Consider the following 18246-nt stretch of genomic DNA (forward strand, 5'->3'; position numbering starts at 1 on the left):
AATTAGAATTAAAACCTATAATCAATATCATAATTTATAATTAGATAATAAAATTAAATCATCGACATCAAATGATATTTCGTATAAATTTATTCTTTTTATTCAATCATAGGTAACGAGATGATGGAATATCTCGCTTATAAAATCGGTGACAGAATCAAGATGGCCGTGTCAAGACTTATCGGTGTTGATGTCAAATATAAAATGTGTATACAAAGGCTTGGATGACTTGTAGACTATTCTATATGAGGAATTACTAAGTCCATCATGATGCATTCGTGATCTGCTTGTTTTTAGTAGAGGATCTCTGCAATCCAATAGAAAAATAAAATAAAATTGATTAGAAAATAAAGATAAGAATAAAAAACAAATAAATTTACCGATTTTATAAAATGGCGCGAAGGAAGGAGGGACAGGTAGAACAGACAGGTAACAGGACAAACTGGAATAGGTTTTGGTCTTGTAAAAACGATTCTCCAGTTAAGGAGCACATTGTTGTTGCCATTGGTTACAACTGTGACGTGGTTACTATCTAGAGAGGACCGCTGTCACATCTAATGCAATGTCACACCTAACACACTGTGACATCTAACACACTTACATTATGGTGTAATTGGCTTCATTTCCACGACTTTTGTGTTTTATCATCTTATACCTCCCGATGGCTAGTGGCGGCCGTACCACAGTGGCATTGACCTCAAGAAACCTGCAGCAAAGTGGCATCATACCATCATTGACTTTGGCTGAGGTCGGGATGCTGTTTTGCACATTTCAAAAAAGCGAAATCGACCGCAGCGCAACCAAGGTCTTTCTCACTTTCCAGACGTCTGCAGAACAACATGTTGACCAAAATCGACATCTATAATTGTTCTCTTAATAAGATTTTATACTTAAACATTAATCTGCTTTAAGACTCCGTTCACATGAAAAATCTATTTTCTTAAAATCTATCTTCTATTCGCGGTATCTTGTGATCACTCCGAGCGCAGCCGAGAATTAATTACAGCTCTGGAAGTAACTGGCTCGCGCTGCTAGTAATTACGCCGAGGGGTATTCAGGGCACAGACCATGCTCACAAGATACCGCGAATAGAAAATAGATTTTTAGAAAATAGATTTTGCATGTGAACGGTCCCTAAGATAACAGAAAAAGATTCCGTCACTCGGCATTGTCGTATAATTAATTAAAATCGTCCCTTTTTAGGATGTTATCGGTCAAAATTACCGACGTCACCGGTAAATATCATGTTTCAACAGAGCTCAAATTCACGGATAAAAAAATCAGAATATTTGCATATTACATAAATTACTTTCGAAAACACTATTGTCTCCACGTAGTCAAGTTTTATTTTTCACGACATTTCCGTTTCCGCGTTTGGCCATCTCCACTTCCAACAGCACTTACATGTACCGTTTCCACATGGCGTCATCTTCATTCCCGACAACACTTACCCTTCACACATGTTGTTATCTTCATTTCCGACAACACTTACCGTTCCCACATGTCGTCATCTTCGCCTCCCCAGCCCCAGTACTCGTTGCTGTACCCGTTGACTTCTTCGAAAAGTGAAACTGTCATTACTAAAACTCCACCAACGAGATTGTCAAAGACTATCCTAAAATTTAAACAAAAAAAAGCCGTGAAGGTCTCTGGGTCCGAATGTAAATGGCTTCCTTCACCCCTCGGCTGAATCACAGGGGGTCAAGGTCCAAGATCTATATTGTCCCAAACTAAACAAGGACGTGGGGAGACAACCTGCCTCACATCTGTGACAGTGTTTCTCATTAAACTGTTCACTTTACATGTACACTGTTACATACATGTAACTTCAGTGAAACTGATGAAGTCCCAAGTGTTGGGACGAATGCTCTTAGATACACCAAGCAGTTACAACAGATATATTCCTTGGGTACACTTTCAGCAAATTGAACTGTTTTAAATTTTATCATTATGATTCACATGAACAAGTTAAGCGATTATGTTAGTTAAGATGCCTCGTTGTGGTGTTATTGACGCATGATTGTGCTAGTTGAGATTCACTACTGCTATAAAAGACTACGTTAAATGCATATCTTGAACATACTTATAGCGAAACTTGTCCACAGCAGGGGAGAGGTGCTTAGGTGTAGTGTCGTTTCCACACACGTACATATTGCGGTCATTCTCCAATAACATGTCAACGTCGTGGAAGATCACGCAGTCAAACTGGAAAGCCTTTCTACATTCTAGAAATGCTGCATTCATTATTCTACCTTTGTTAAAGGTTCCTGTCCCGTACTGTAGATAAAAATAACAACATCAAGCATTTTTAAAAGGGTTGAAAGGATGAATGTAAAAATCAATGACAAATCAATGAGACTTTTATAGGGGAAGGGCGTATGAAGAAACATGAAGTTTTGCCATTTTCACCCTTTCTGAAAACATACATCACTACCCCCCCCCCCCCCCCCCCGTGTACTCATTAAACAGTGCATTTTTACTTTTTTTGGACATATTTTTCTTAGCAACTTCATTGCACACTGACGTCAACATGGTCGAAAAGACGAGGATAATCTTACAAGGCGGGATTTGATGACATTTAACACATCTGATGACGTAGGCATCTCTCACCTGCTCCGTTACAACGATCCTGTACTCTAGAAGCTGCCTTTGAAATATGGGATGATAATGATGTAACCACCGGGTGAGATGAGCCAATCGGTCCCGATAAGGAATGATTATGATCACGCGAGATCTCGCCGCACAGTCACGAGGGCTCCAATGTCCTCCGGGATCCAGATTAAAATTTTCACTAGCGGCTTTTGACATGCTAACAACATTAGTTTTAACCGCCAATGGACCAACTGGAATAAACATAAATGAATAAAGGATAAAATAAAATAAATATTTCACCAAATGTTTTGTGCATTTTTTTTTAAATTCAAAATAATGTTTACAGTAAATACAGAAGTACATGTACCGTTCAGTATTCAGGGGCGGATCCAGAGACATTTTCTGACAGTCTTCCAAATTATCTTTGTTGATTCATCCTCCATTTCTGACCGTCTTCCGACAGAAAAAATAAGATACTTGTTAACGTAAACTTGAAAATCTGACCGTCTTCCGGAAGACGCAGAAGACGGCCTCAATCCGCCCCTGGTATTCAACCTTAAAATTGCTTATAAGGTAGCATATATAAAAGAAATAAGTTAACACATACCAGTACATGTAGTAACACACATACTGGGGTACCTAAAAATATTTTCTATTGTTGCAAATCACTAAATAATATGGTTGCCATTATTTGTGGTTGGTCAAAGATAAATATAGAAAAAATACCAGAAAATGAGTATTCACGTCGTACTTTGTCTGCGGTTACAGAATGCGGTTTTACTTATAAGGCAACAAGCCGCAGTTTGCAATCGATTGGAAAATGAGAATCTTAGGATATAAACGGTGAATGTATTCAACACACACGATGTGATGAACACGTGTCTAGCAGCATTTAACCAGGAAGCAAAGCTGTCAATTATTGTGCAGCCATAAAGGAGAAATTATTACTGATGATGCACAAAATGGGGGTTTGCTAATATTGATGCAATATTATAGAAGGCAGTAAAGCTGTCAAATGAGGGATGAATTGCAGAAAATAACGATGCGCACCTTGAAGAAAACTAGTCCAATAACACGTTGAAGAAAAATAGTCCAATAAAACGGCTATCCAAACTTGGCCTGTATTTCGGTGCTTTGAATCATTACTTAGAGGTTTATAAAACACACAGTTTTTCATTGATTATATTAACGATGACATTGCACAAAATAGGGGTTTTGTAAATACATTTCAGAATCCATAATGTTTTGCAAATATATTTTATATTACATTATGCTTAACAGCACCAATCACCACACAATTTTAAATTATACTAAAGGTAATAGGGACATTCTGAAGATATAACTGCCACAGGACTTCATTCCCATGGGGATTCAAAGACATAACTTGAAAATGACAATTAGTGAAAAAAATGCAAAATTATCTATTCAAAATTCACTGAATAACTTCGGTATTACCTGTAGGTCAGTGTCATAAGCCACCCAAGTAAGTCTGAATATAAAAAGTCGTATTGATTTTTATTTTTTCCCGGAAAGTGCGCGCCTAGTGATGACTGTATTTCGCGGTCTAGATTGTCTGTAAATCAACAGATGATGAACAGGTCCTGTGGATATTAATACTTTAACACTGAACAGCTAACATACAGTGATATCAGTACAGTGATATACACAGTATAAACATGTACAATGTGATCGTTCCGGTAGACTCACCTAAATGTTCAGGTGACTGAGGACAGAGTGGGAGCTGAAAAAAACAAGTTATCGATCAGACATCTATAATGAATGTTAACGTAGATACTGTAAACATGACAACGTAACATTTTTTAAAATCTATTTCAAAAATGTATAACAACACACACATACACACACACACACACACACTAAATATTACGAGTGTATTGTCGAGCCGCAGGCGAGGCAATACACAATTAATTTTCACGTACATCTCGGCAACGAGTGTTGTATCTGGCTTATACCACGGCCTCTGATTGGCTACTACACTAGTGAGTAACGGGAATGCAACTGACAGTGGAACGCACTCGACATGACATGCTTCCTCGTACAGCACGACAGAGACTTTTGTTCTACGCACTAGCCGGGGTTTAAGGTTTAGAATTATGATTCAGCTAGTGCAATTTCAAGAGGGGAATATTGGTGTGATATATTTTTAGAAACCAAAGAGTGGTCAGGAACCCCCTGACCCCCCCCCCCCTCTAACTCCACCACTGCTACCTGTACCTGTGAGTCAGAGTGAAAGGGTGATTTGTACACGTGAAAATATATCACGCAATCAGTGATATATTCCTTGTCATGCTCACGAACCATTTTCAAGCTACTGACTGGGGGACAGAGCCGTCATATGCAGACTGTATTGAATACGCCACTGTTGTGGTGGGACAATTAAATATTGAACCACGTACGGTCTTTGTACACAACAAAAACCGTGTGCTGAGTGTGAGTGTAATAAAAAAGGATCAGGTCAAATGTATGGAAGCGTATAAGTGCCACAACACACAACAAAATCACTCAACACACAACACAATTTCAACACGACACATTTAACTTCTCAACACGACACCAAAGAAAATCGCAACACAACACATTAACTTCTCGACACAACGGAAATAGATTCGGCGCGGACGTCTTGGAAAAGCTGCGAAAACCCACAGAACGATTCTGTAATTGTTTCCTTTTTTTCTCAAGGCATTTATAATAATGTGTCACTTTTGGGTCCAGGAAAAGTGCATTTTTGAAAACATTGTATTACAGAGAAGTTTTAATATCAGAAAATTTGTTGTGAATGTTGCATATTCTATGCTGTGTGTGTGTGTGTGTGTGTATTGGGGGGGGGGGGGGGTATTATTGATGTTGAGAGTATTGAAGCCGGGGGATATATCGTAGCTGGGGACAATCGGTGCGGGTTTGACGGAAAATATAAGTGGATAATTATGAAATTTTAGAAAATTTTCTTCACTTATAAACAGTAACAGGTTCATTCAAATTATCAGCTGACCTGAAAAATAGTAAACCGTGAATCTAAAACAAAAAAATAAAATAAACCCAAAATTACAGAAAATAAAAATAATTAATTAAAATTAAAAATAATAAAAACAATTTAAAAACTATAGCTAGTGTTCTAATTGTACTCAGACCGACCAATATCATATGTGACAATTTATACATTCAATGCACATCTGTACTTCATTAACTAGCATTTCATAGTAAACAGTAACGCCGAACTTGTAATTTGACACAGAGCGCTGAAGTTAGTGTCTAGTTTCCAGTTTTCAGTTTCATTTTTCAAAAACGAACCTGGCAACCAGAAACTAGTGTCGTTTTTCAAAAACGAACCTGGCAACCAGAAACTAGTTTCGTTTTTCAAAAACGATGCTGAGAAGCCAGAATCATTTTTGCGGAGAGAAACAGGGGTGAGCAGAGGGAGAGGCAACCAGCGCTGTGCGTGTACCGCGACTAGGTAACTCTCACTGTGAAAGCCGGACAGGGTGTTACGGTCTCTCCTCGCCGTGCGCTGAGACCAAGACGGTCGCCGATCATTGCCTACGGCGCACCGCCGATGCCGGGCAGGGCATTCAGGGAGTTTTGTTTTTTTTCTCGCCGTGCGCTCAAGACTAGATGACCGCCTCTACGAGGCACAGGCCACCTTTACAGCGAAAACCGTGAGGGGTGTTTTGGTGGGGTTGGGGGTTGGCGGAAGAGAGCGAGGAGGGGGAAGGGTCCCCAGGTTCTTCCTTTGTAGTTTGAGGTATCATTTTTAATTTTATTGAAAAAAAAAAAAAAAAGATTCTGGCTTTTCAGAATCGTTTTTTAAAAAGGACAGTAGTTTCTTGTTGCCAGAATCGTTTTTTTAAAAAAAGACACCCATTTCATTGACCGCTACCGTCTCGGTCTCAGCACACGGCGAGAAGAGAACATATAACACCCTTTCCGACTTCAGCTGTGAAGGTTACCTGGTCACGGTAGACTTTAATCGCGCGTTGCCTCTCCCCTGTCCACTCCTGTTTCTCCCCGTAAAAATCCTTTTCAAAAATGCAATAAAATTAAAAATTATATTTCAAACTACAAAGGCAGTCCCCGTGGGGGCCTTCCCCCTCTTCAACCTCACCCTTATTCCCCCACCCCCACCCCCACTTAAACTGCATTCCCGGCTTCCGCTGTGCAGGCTGACTGTGACCGGTACAGACGGTCAACTCGGCCTCCCAGCGCGGCAAGGAAAGACCGTTACACTGTAAACAACCTAGCAAGCTTCTGCGATGAGGGTTGCCCGTACCCCGTAGGCAAAAATCGGCGACCGTCTCGGTCTCAGCGTACGTCGAAGAGATATCGTAAGAACCTGCCCGGCTTTCGCGATGAGGGTTACATAGTCGCGGTATACGCTCACTGCTGCTTGCTTCTCCCTCCGCCCACCCCTGTTTCTCTCCGCAGATACGATTCTGGCTTCTCAGAATCGTTTTTGAAAAACGACACTAGTTTCTGGCTGCCAGAATCGTTTTTCGAAAAACGACTCTGGTTTCTGGGCACTAGAATCGTTTTTAAAAAACGAAACTTCAGCGCTCTATTTGACACTGCATATACCCTATTTGACACTTCCAAATTTAATTGAATAAAACAAAACTTCCTGTGCTCACATGAATTGAAATTCCAATATTGTAACAGCCAGATAGACAACATGTTATTTTTAAAAGTATTTAATGTTTTTATGCTATTATTAATATATTAATTATGTAGAACACCCCTTGAGATTACATGCTTACAAGCATAAGGAGCAAAATTGCAAGTGTTAGAATACATTTACTGTACTAATTTATTTAGATAAGATACATTGCATTGATTATCAAATGTTTATGTTGCATTTACAATATTAGAATTTCAATTTATGTGAGCACAGGAACAAGTAACGATATATCCCCCGGCTTCAATACTCTCAACATCAATACCCCCCCTCCCTCAATACACACACACACACACACACACACACACACACACACACACACACACACACAGAGCATAGAATATGCAACATTCACAACAGATTATCTGATATTAAAACTTCTCTGTAATACAATGTTTTCAAAAGTGCGCTTTTCCTGGACCCAAAAGTGACACATTATTATAAATGCCTTGAGAAAATAAGGAAACAATCACAGAATCGTTCTGTGGGTTTTTGCGGCTTTTCCAAGACGTCCACGCCGAAAGTGCCATCTATTTCCGTTGTGTCGAGAAGTTAATGTGTTGTGTTGCGATTTTCTTTGGTGTTGTGTCGAGAAGTGAAATGTGTCGTGTTGAAATTGTGTTGTGTGTTGAGTGATTTTGTTGTGTGTTGTGGCACTTATACGCTTCCATACAAATGCCTTGAACGAAATATATACATACGGTACTACATGGCAACGTATAGAGGCGAGTAGATACAGGGTTGAAAGGAGAAGAAAATACATTTTGACTAACAAACAATTAAACTCTTCTAGGCAGACAGACAGACAGACAGACACAAAGACAGACAGTCACATGTACAGAGAAACAGGTTGGTTCCTTGGGGGTGGAGGGGGGCATGAAGCGTACTTACCGCAGTCGTTTCACTGATAATCCAATCAGTAATATTCATCGTGTTATTAACTAGGACAGCTCTTCGTCCTTTCGTCTCCACCAGGACACCATGTCGCACCATCAAGTACAATATTACATACACCGATAAAAACACAAGCGATGCCAACACCACCTGTCTCATGTACTTCTCCATTAGTTAGCAGATTTCCGTCAACTCAAACGTAGGGAATTCTCTCCTCATGAGAGCAACGCCTATTGGTGCTTTTCACCATTTCTGAAATTTCACCTTTTGTTAAACTTCCGTATTGTTCCCGTGCACTGTAAAATCCTGACCTGATCCGGGTTACACTTTGGCGGATCTACAACACTCCCGTCTCTACTGTTCAAGTATAGGCAAATTTTATCTACCACAGCAGCGAGAATCTCCTCTATTTCTGTATATGCTTATAGTCGTTCAGTGTAACCTGCCATATCGGTTTAATTGATCGCCGCTCAGGACACAACATCAAACCGAACGCTCTCTTATCTCAAAATCAATATATAGTTAACCTAATGGGTTTTGCCGTTGACACGTTTCATACGAACCATACGCGCGACCCTGTACAATGTAAGGGGATATGGCTGTATATCATGAACGCTGACTACACGTTTTTATACTTTATTTAAGTGCCGTCACCATACAGGTCCCACATTATGCTGATGGTGCCTTCATAAAAATAATAATAATTGGAAAAGCATTAAGAGAAGGCAGACTTCCTCCACGGTGGGTCAATAATAATAATAATAATAATAATAATAATAATAATAATTGTAGACAGACAGGTAACAAGGAGCAATGCTTTCGGGTTGTACTGTATTCTTTATTCTTGTTTGAATCAACAAACAACCGTGAAACTAAAAGGAAAACAAAATGCAATAATAAATAAATAATAAATATATCATAATACAATCTCATCAAATCAAATTTACATGTTATTATACGTTTTCCAAACACTGTTTATTAAAGGCAGCCAATTCCTCATTAACACAAAGCTACATATTTGTCATTTCATAAATTTGACAGCTTGTTTTTGATAACACATCCAGTTAGCTCTACACACACGACTAAACCCATTGGGAACATGCACATCCAACAAAGCAATTATACATTGTTATAACATAAACTTACCATTACCTCCCTATTTCTTTAATAAGTTGATTATGTACACTCAGTCTCATTCACTTTACATGTTAAAACCTAAATGAATTTGAGATAAAAATGGCTCTGTAGAATAAGTCACTTACATATGATATTGCCAACACTATTGTAACACTATTGTGTGACCAAACACTTACTAGTAGTAACTACAGTACATTCTCTAATTTTAAACATACACTAATACTGTAACAATAAAGTGTGAATAACATTACTTTTAAATAATTACATAAATGTCATATGCTTACTTTTTTTGCTATCTTCTAAGCTGAGGTCCTGCCTGTCTCACTACTTTCCAATGTCTGCCAAAATGAAAAGGCTAGCAGGTCAGGTGAACTACTTCTCACTTATGCAAATGATAAGTGGACAGACTGAGATTGTGCTAGTTGTGCTGCTAGTACTGCCTGTGCAATCATTGTACCTACAATAATATACTAAATCATGAAAAAAATGTATTTAATATAAAATTTACTAGAAATTTTTACATTGAGTGCATTTTAAATCCTGTTTCAATTTGTTTCAAGAAAAATTTTTTACTTTCTTAGAGACGCATATATCTAGTTGTCAGTTACGTCTTAAGTATGCAATTATCCTTACAGAACCTCTTCAATTCCAGGCACCTTACAGGTACGATACAGTATTTATTAACCTTTTCTTCACTTTTGATCTCATTTTCCTTTCTACCTGTCCCTGCGTTTCTGTCACAATTCCGTCAGGATATACTCCTGAGGTCCAGTACGGCAGACAAGAATAGACCTTACTTCCTGTGCCGAAAATTTAAGACCAAGGCGAGCAAAGCCACTTTATCGAGACCCTTTTTATTATTACCCGATGTTATAATTAAGCATTAAACTTTGTCGAGGCCCTATTTATCATTATCCAGATATAATATAAAATATCCTTTAATATTAACCCTGAAAAGCCACGCCCCACATGTGGAGGCTCTCGCCTTTGGATAACGCGATCCCTAAATCTGCAACAGAGATTGCAAGGTCCTGCGTCTAAAACTCTGCACATGGAAAAGAATGAAAGGACTCCATATTGAAACTTCAACAAAATATATTTTGCTATACTTTTAAGTTATGCGATACAGTCAAGGTCAAACCTCGCGGCTTCAATCAAAACCCCTCCACCAGTTCTATGTAAGTTTTTAGATTATTATACACAACGGTGTGAAAAAATATGTCAATTAACTAAATCAGAAACTGTTTGGCAACTTTCAACCCATGTCCACCTTTGAAGGTGGACACACACAAGGACTTCAGTGCAAATTATCTAGATCTACAAAATTACCAGGCTTGAATCAAGGACTATGAAATTTGAACTTCCAATGAGTGAATTTTATCGAAAGGTACTTTTTACAATAATACAAAGACTATCAGGTGTCAACTCACACTGCCAACTTCATATTTACGAATAATATCTAGATATTTAAAATATTATCGACAAATTAGTGGCCCCTGACAACCAGAATATATTCTATATTGACATGCCCTCGAACCTTTAGCAAAATCCGTCCATAATAATGCTAATACACAAAATACTTTTTAAATTACTTTATTAATTATCTAATTAAGTGATGAAAACTAATGGATAATCACCGATATCTCATCGTTTGCTACTTGGTCCAATCCCGACAGTCTCCAAAAATTCAGTAAAAAATCGTCTACAACTAACATTTTGTTTTCACAGACAGAATAATACTTAACAAGATATAAATCATTAATTAATTAATAGATTACGACTTAAATCACTTTTTACAAAAGAAATAATAATGCATTTTGACGCAAAGCTTCGTCTTTTTCTAAGCACTTTGCATAATAGTAAGATAGGGAATTGAGACATTCAATTTAAAATATCAAAGTACACATTTTAAAATCACAAAATACAATTATATTGACTAAAATTATCAATTGCCATGAAATATATAGGGCCTATACATAAAAGAGAAAATTTTAAGTTTGGTTTTACAAGGTGCTAAGATCCATATAAACAGTTTAACGCATATGCTGTAACAGTTCATTCCACTGTTTCGAGATGGATTACTTCAATAATTGTTAAAACTTCAAACAGGACATCTGTCATTTTCTACACCTGCACAATCGCATATTGTAATGTTACTGTGGGCAAGTATAAATGGCACTTTATATTTGACATCGTATCATTTAAATTGTGAATTTATTGCATTTTTGTTTTCATCCACTGGTACGTTATTTGTAAGTCATATTCAAGACCAAATAATAATAATAATAATAATAATTTTAAAAACAACACTGTAGGTGGCGCAAACTGCTCATCGTCGAATCTAGTCAAGACGCGCTGGTGTCGACATCGAAAACTAAATGTGTATAAAGTCTGTGAAGTTTCACGGTGACCAATGAATAACTGATGTTGTTCAGTCCGTCACTTCTCATCCTTGACCGACTTGTCTTCAAAAGTGGATATCTGGAAAAATTTCAAGAGATTTATGTGACATGCAGTTATTGAATGATTTATGTGACACGCAGTTATTGAATGATTTATGTGACATGCAGTTATTGAAATGGGCATTCAACCCATCAAAATAACAGGGTATAGTAAAGTGATATTTAAGCGTTCCGACAAAACTTGAAAGGTTAATAAGTTAAAGAGATTATCTTGATGGGCCATAGTATAGGCTAAGAGTAAAACTCTACAGTCACGACCATATAGCAATATATCTGAACTGAGGAAAAATACTTTTAAATTAAGTTTTACAAATACTGTTGTAAAAATAAGTAAAGGCGAAACATTCATTGTTACAAAGCACCACACCTACCACACTGACACATTTATCACCACTGTATTCACATCACACATGCTTACATCATGGTGTAGTTGGCCTGTCCTCTTCTGCTGGCATGTTTATTCATGGTGTAGCGCCCTATGGTTAGGGGCGGTCTCTTCACTGTGGCATTCACAGCGACAAATCTAAAAAACAAAAATCTTGAAATGTACAACAAGACTGCAATGGTGCAAGCGTGATAGTATGTGATTATACGAGATAAACTTGTTCTGAAAGCTCCCATTCCATAGAAATAAGGCAGCTTTTAGCGTGGCCCTCAGTGTTGGCTATAGGTCGGAACATCAGAAAAAAAAAATAAAATGAAAAAAAAAAATAATAATAATAATTGGTTAGGAAAAAGACTGTAAAGAAAATATTTATTCGAAAAATAAAATGTAACAGGTGGATTTACAACATAAAGCGATACTTTCCCAGCTTATTATTAGTTCAGAAAATTTTTTTCAAATCACTTAGTTTAATTCATGAGATGTCTGTTCAGTGCATAAATGATATTAAGATCACATGTTCCTATCTCCACTTTCCAAAATACTTACCATTCCCACATGCCATCATCTTCACCTCCGACAACACTTACCGTCCTCACATGTTGTCATCTTCACTTCCGACAACACTTCCCGTTCCCACATGTCGTCATCTTCACTTCCAACAATACTTACCATCCTCACATGTCGTCATCTTCACTTCCGACAACACTTACCATCCTCACATGTCGTCATCTTCACTTCCGACAACACTTACCGTCCTCACATGTTGTCATCTTCACTTCCGACAACACTTACCGTTCCCACATGTCGTCATCTTCTCCTCCCCAGCCCCAGAACTGGTTGCTGTACCCGTTGACCGTCACAAAAGTGTTGACTGGAATAGCCAACACTCCTCCCACGAGACCAAGATAAAATAATCTGAAATACCGTGAAAGATAACAAAAATTAGAAGCAAAAAAGTACTTATGGATGCTTATGATTTTAAATTATATCATGAAGGCATTTAGCTCTTCCTTGTATTGTTCAAACCTATGAAAAGTAGAAAAAGGAAAGGAAATCCCTATGTGGGAATTGCTGAAATTCAAAGCATTTTGTTTGCTTTGTTAATAAAGGTGTAAGTGTGTGGATTAAGTTTGCATTAGTTGTGACGCATGACTGTTTCTTTGCAGAAATATTGTGCTTGCTGTGCCCACTGCAATGTTGTTGCCATGGACGTATATGATTGTGTTAGTTGAGATTCATTACAACAGCAGACTACAATGTGCATCTTGAACATACTTATAGTGAAACTGGTCCACAGCTGGCGATAGGTGTTTAGGTGAGGTGTCGTTTCCGCACACGTACATATTGCGGTCATTCTCCAACAACATGTCAACATCGTGGAAGATAACGCAGTCAAACCGGTAAGCCTTTCTACATTCTAGAAATGCTGCATTCATTATTCTACCTTTGTTAAATATTCCATTTCCGTACTGAAAACAATGTCAGATAATAAATAAAGAAATAAATAAAGTTAATAAGGCCACACTTTTTTATTTCTATGGATGACATCCTCTGGGGTCCCCGAAATCGGTGCGAGAGGGCAAAAAAAAAAAAAAAAAATGCTGCTTAAGTAAAGGAATGCTGTCAGTACACAGCTGGAAACACAAATTTACCACAGAAACATGTATCAAACTAACAATATGTCTTCATCCATGCTCTCAAAATATTAAAGCATTGTGAATACTTCGTAGAAAGGTAAAAAAAAAAGTCAGGAATAGACCGGCCCGTAACCAGGGGGTTCGAAAGAACCACCCCTTTTGCTGGGAAAAGGTCCACTCTGGGTAAAATTTGATCTAGATACATTAAGTTTTTATGGAAAAATGGTCCACTTTTTCAAAAAAAAAAAAAAAAAAAAGAACCTCCCCCTTTTGAAATTGCTGGCTACGGGTCCATGCCCAATATCAATGGCATAACAATCCAAAACGACGGCCCCGTTCTCTTTATGACTTTATATAATTAATTGTCCTGTAATTTGAAAGTAATCCTAGAGATGAATTTGAAGGCAAAGCGGCCATATTTCCACGTGGCAGTAATACGCATGCGCAGAAAGCACATTTTCCGGCAAATTCAATAACGACGTTTGCGACAACCGACTTCGATGGGGGGGGGGGGGGGGGGGGAGATTTTTTTTTTTTTTTTGGAGAACGGACGAAAATCGGTGCGCGCGCAGGATGTCATCCATAAAAATAAAAAAGTGTGGCCTAACAATAGATAAATAAATAGTTATCTAGAGTTGAAATCAGTCTGTTGATAAATTAACGGTCCTTTGTAGAATCTTAACAACATTCTACCAAGGAATTGTATCGTAGCCTATACTCCCTCTCTCTCTCTCTCTCTCTCGGGCCTATATATATTTATATATATATATATATATATATATATATATATATATATATATATATATTATAGTATAGTCTACGATATAATCCAGGGCCCTGAAGGAATGTTGTTAAAACCTCTAGCAAGCATGACGGTTCACATAATTTTTCTTTTCAAAGTCTGTTAATTTTTTAATTCCTACCTGTTCAGTGACCACTACCCTATAATCCAAAAGTTGCCTCTTCAATATGGGATGATAATGATGTAGCCACCTCTTGAGGTGATCTAGTCTGTCCCTATAAGGTATAATTATAATCACGCGAGATCTCGCTAAACAGTCACGTGGGGACCAGTGACCTCCGAGTTCAACATCGTGGTTTTCACCACTAGTTTCTGCCATCCGAACGGGAAACAAGTCAATTTTTAGAGAACCAACTGGAATAGGAAATTGACCAGGGACGTAAATAATAATAATAATAATAATAATTTACGTTTGTTTTGGACATAGGCGTGTCTGTTCGACGTGAGAATCCGTATGTTTTATCTAGAATACTCTTAAATTTTTTTGTCATTAAGCTCTGTAATTTATCTATTCCTAATAATTGAGCTCTTAAGTAATTGTTTTATGTATATGTAAAGTCTTCTGAACATGTTATAATGGATTTTAGACTCAAAAATAAATTTATTATTATTTTTTTTTATATAAATCGAATTCCCCTTTCCTTAGACATATCAACTAGAGTTATAATTATATGCTAGGTATTAATAGCCAAATTATGTATTAGGGCCTATTTAACAAAACAAAGTTTTTAATCACAGAACTCTCTGTTAAATCTGAAAGCCTATGTTGAAGATATTTAATCTCCCATTATCTCTAGGAGATTTTTGAATAACATCTTTATACCGGTACCGTGCCTTTGCCTCGGATTCCTTACAAGTCATCAGAGTCATCAGACGTCTCTCAATTTTCTTTTAGGTCAATGAAGACAACAGGTGGTACAAATAACATGCTTACGTTGTTAGCATAGGACTTCATCATCAACATTTTTGTCATCCAACGTCCCTTTTTATTAGTTTTTTTGATTAGTTTTATATTATTATTCAAAAATACTTCTTTGCTGACTTACCTAGTTTTTCAGGAGATTCGGAACACAGAGAACCACGTGTTTGTCTCTCTGAAAGGTGGAATTGGACCGTGGTTTGGTTATCCTGAAAAAGTGGTAGCTTCCATTTTAATATGGTTTCATTTTACCATCATTTGCCATTGTACCGGTAGTAATTATAGGATGTTTTATATGCATTTTATATGCATTAAGCGAAACAGGGCTGAAAACAATACAAGATAAACAAGATACAGGAGGCACTGTATTTTATCTTATCAAATACACTGTAAAACTTTCAGCCTTCAAACAATACGGATCAACAACTGACTTGGTCTAAAATATCGTTTCAAAGTGTTAATTTTACAGAGTTTATGGGACCATTCCCAGACCCTATCGTACTACCAGTGGATCGATGTATCTCCAAGGGGATTCTCGCTAAACTGCAATCAACCTAAGCAGCTTTGATGTAATTAACTATCGTTTAGCAGCTTCAGTAGGCGTGCCAGACATCTAGTACTTTAGCGAGAAACCCCTTGGAGATGGATCCATCCAGTTAGATCGATCTAGGCATGGGAACCAAGTCTATGTTTGCAATCGGGTCTAGAACCACAGAAAATAAATATGTTAGACCTCAAGTCACCCCAGATTGATACTTACGACAGCACCAGTAGAGTTTTCAGGATTCGTCACTAGATCCCTTGTATGAAATGACACATTCCCCGTTCCAGTGGCGAGCGGTCTACTCGAGTTACGAGTTTTATCTTCTAAGTGCACTATAATATACACAGCCACCACTACCTGGCAAGAGAGTAAAATCCGAAAAACGACCCTACTGCAACGCACCATTGCTAACTATAGTCTGAACTGTCTTGGGATTTTCCAGGCCTACGTTTGTGGATATCGAAGGCGTGTAATTCCTGGTGTTTGTTAGTCTAAGAGCCAAGTCCCTTGACGCCTGATGTCATAGACGCCTTGTCAATTTTCTATAAGAGTCTATCGCTGTACATAATAACAACGCTAACGCTGCACGGTGCATGTATTTCATGTAGGCCTATTTTAAAAAATTCACTCGACCATTCTCTTCACACAGTTTTCGTCCTTGATGTTTTATCACAGTTGAAGGTATTGGAATATACTCGACACTGCTCCTTCAAAATCACTAAATACTAGACTTAAAGAGATTCTCTTTGCAGGTTAAACTGCGGGTTAACCTATCAAAAATCAGGACGCTTCTCCGTTTGAGCACAACCTGGTCAATACTAGCTTTCAGAGTTTCTGTTTACAGGTAGGCCTACGATTTCCCGGTTTCACGACAAATACGTGCACACATGTCAAAAATTACTACTGTGGCAGAGAGAAAAATTACGTCCGGAAATCATCCCTGATACTTGCACGCGCTCACCCCTTGTGTTGCAGAAGAAGCGCCATATCAGCACTATCCCGGCTACGTGGCACCAGTCCCGAGACTTACTCCAGATTGATATACGCTACTACCTGTACGCTTGTTTTCCACGTTGGTTTCTTTCAGAATTTCTTTAGTGAACTTTTAAAATTCGTTCCATCTACTTTTACTTCACATCGACCAAGGTGGACAGAGAGCTCGTCGAACTGCTGCTACGTCTACAGGAGTTACTGTGTTTCGTGGTGGTATAGCTTTTCTTTGTAATCATCAGATTTTCCTGTTATCAAATAAATTGAAATCCTGTTTCGCATTAATAATTGGATGCTTCTATTATTTACATACAATTTCCGAGTGGACGTATAACTTGTTCACGGAGACTAGCAGGCGCATGGAGTGAACATTTTACCTTTATACGGCAAGCGTTTTAAAAGACATGAAGTCTTTTCTATAGGAAGCCCTGTATAAAATCGGTAAATAATATCATATAAGACGCCAGGCTGACAGCTGGTTCCTCAGTTGAGAATGGGATAATCAGCAAAACAAACCAATGTCTCTTCAAATAATTCAGAACCCGCAGTTTCATATAGAATTGTACGATGAAAGATTAACGCGATGGGAAGCGTACGTTTGCAGGCTGCTTTTTGCAAACAGTGTCACCATACGTTATAAACTTTGCAGATAGTGTCTGTATTGCGAAAATATCAGATCTGGTCAAAAGGTTTTAGGATCTTGCAGAGTCGTAGGCTAAGGGAGGATGGGGGGAGGGGGGGGGGTTACCTCCCCTTCTGCTTTCGAGACATTTGAATATGTTTTTGGGATCGGTCATTATAAGTGCAAGTCCTTTACGTACTTTTTCCCAGTCCGGTCGTCAGAGGTTTTCCCCCTTTCATCCAGTGAGTGTCTGGATGAGTATTCCGGCTTGCAAGTAGGCTTCCTGGGAGTATTTTTGTAGACCTTCAAGTGCTCTCCAAGATTGCACTCCCCCCCCCCCCCCCAAATAAATAAATAAATATATATATATATATAAATATATATAAAATAAACAAATAATAATGATCAAATGAACAATAAATGAAAAATTAATTCCCAGCCAACGAACCCATTTGTCCAAGAGTGACTGATCATAAGCGTGTAACTGAAGATGGTACATATATCTAGATACGTAGTCAAACGTCATAATATAATAAATAATATAATAAATTTATGTACATAATATAATAAATTTA

At 37.9% G+C, this 18246-nt stretch overlaps 2 protein-coding genes across 2 annotated transcripts; both read right to left on the reverse strand.

The window, feature by feature from the left end:
* Positions 1-72: 72 nt before the first annotated feature.
* Positions 73-9608, reverse strand: LOC106157300 (beta-1,4-galactosyltransferase 3-like). The gene is made up of 7 exons (XM_086997055.1): positions 8171-9608; positions 4300-4333; positions 2611-2843; positions 2084-2277; positions 1493-1615; positions 602-706; positions 73-307 (listed from the first exon to the last, which is right to left on the reverse strand). Exons 1-7 carry the CDS (start codon positions 8342-8344, stop codon positions 172-174), a joined length of 999 nt encoding a protein of 332 aa, XP_086853181.1. The 5' UTR covers positions 8345-9608; the 3' UTR covers positions 73-171.
* A 779-nt stretch (positions 9609-10387) lies between these two features.
* LOC106157301 (beta-1,4-N-acetylgalactosaminyltransferase bre-4) lies at positions 10388-17980 on the reverse strand. The gene is made up of 7 exons (XM_086997054.1): positions 16276-17980; positions 15643-15724; positions 14718-14950; positions 13433-13626; positions 12950-13072; positions 12191-12295; positions 10388-11791 (listed from the first exon to the last, which is right to left on the reverse strand). The coding sequence occupies exons 1-7, from the start codon at positions 16462-16464 to the stop codon at positions 11656-11658; spliced, it is 1062 nt and encodes a 353-aa protein (XP_086853180.1). The 5' UTR covers positions 16465-17980; the 3' UTR covers positions 10388-11655.
* Between the last annotated feature and the right edge of the window lie 266 nt (positions 17981-18246).

Source organism: Lingula anatina, chromosome 10 (assembly GCF_051362555.1).
Source record: "Lingula anatina isolate TDL-2025a chromosome 10, LinAna3.0, whole genome shotgun sequence".
Classification (NCBI taxonomy): domain Eukaryota; kingdom Metazoa; phylum Brachiopoda; class Lingulata; order Lingulida; family Lingulidae; genus Lingula; species Lingula anatina.

Bases quoted from the DNA above. Each gene is read 5' to 3' on its own strand.
- LOC106157301 (XM_086997054.1), bottom strand. From the start codon at position 16,464: ATGGTGCGTTGCAGTAGGGTCGTTTTTCGGATTTTACTCTCTTGCCAG. The intron at 12,296-12,949 runs GTAAGTGTTGTC...TTTGTTTTTTAG, and splicing joins GATGACGACATGTGGGAACG to ATTTGTCGCTGTGAATGCCA. The intron at 11,792-12,190 runs GTAAGCATGTGT...AAATTTTTCCAG, and splicing joins CAGGCCAACTACACCATGAT to ATATCCACTTTTGAAGACAA.
- LOC106157300 (XM_086997055.1), bottom strand. From the start codon at position 8,344: ATGGAGAAGTACATGAGACAGGTGGTGTTGGCATCGCTTGTGTTTTTA. The intron at 2,844-4,299 runs GTGAGTCTACCG...TGTTTATTCCAG, and splicing joins TCAGTCACCTGAACATTTAG to TTGGTCCATTGGCGGTTAAA. The intron at 1,616-2,083 runs GTATGTTCAAGA...TTTAAATTTTAG, and splicing joins GTGGACAAGTTTCGCTATAA to GATAGTCTTTGACAATCTCG.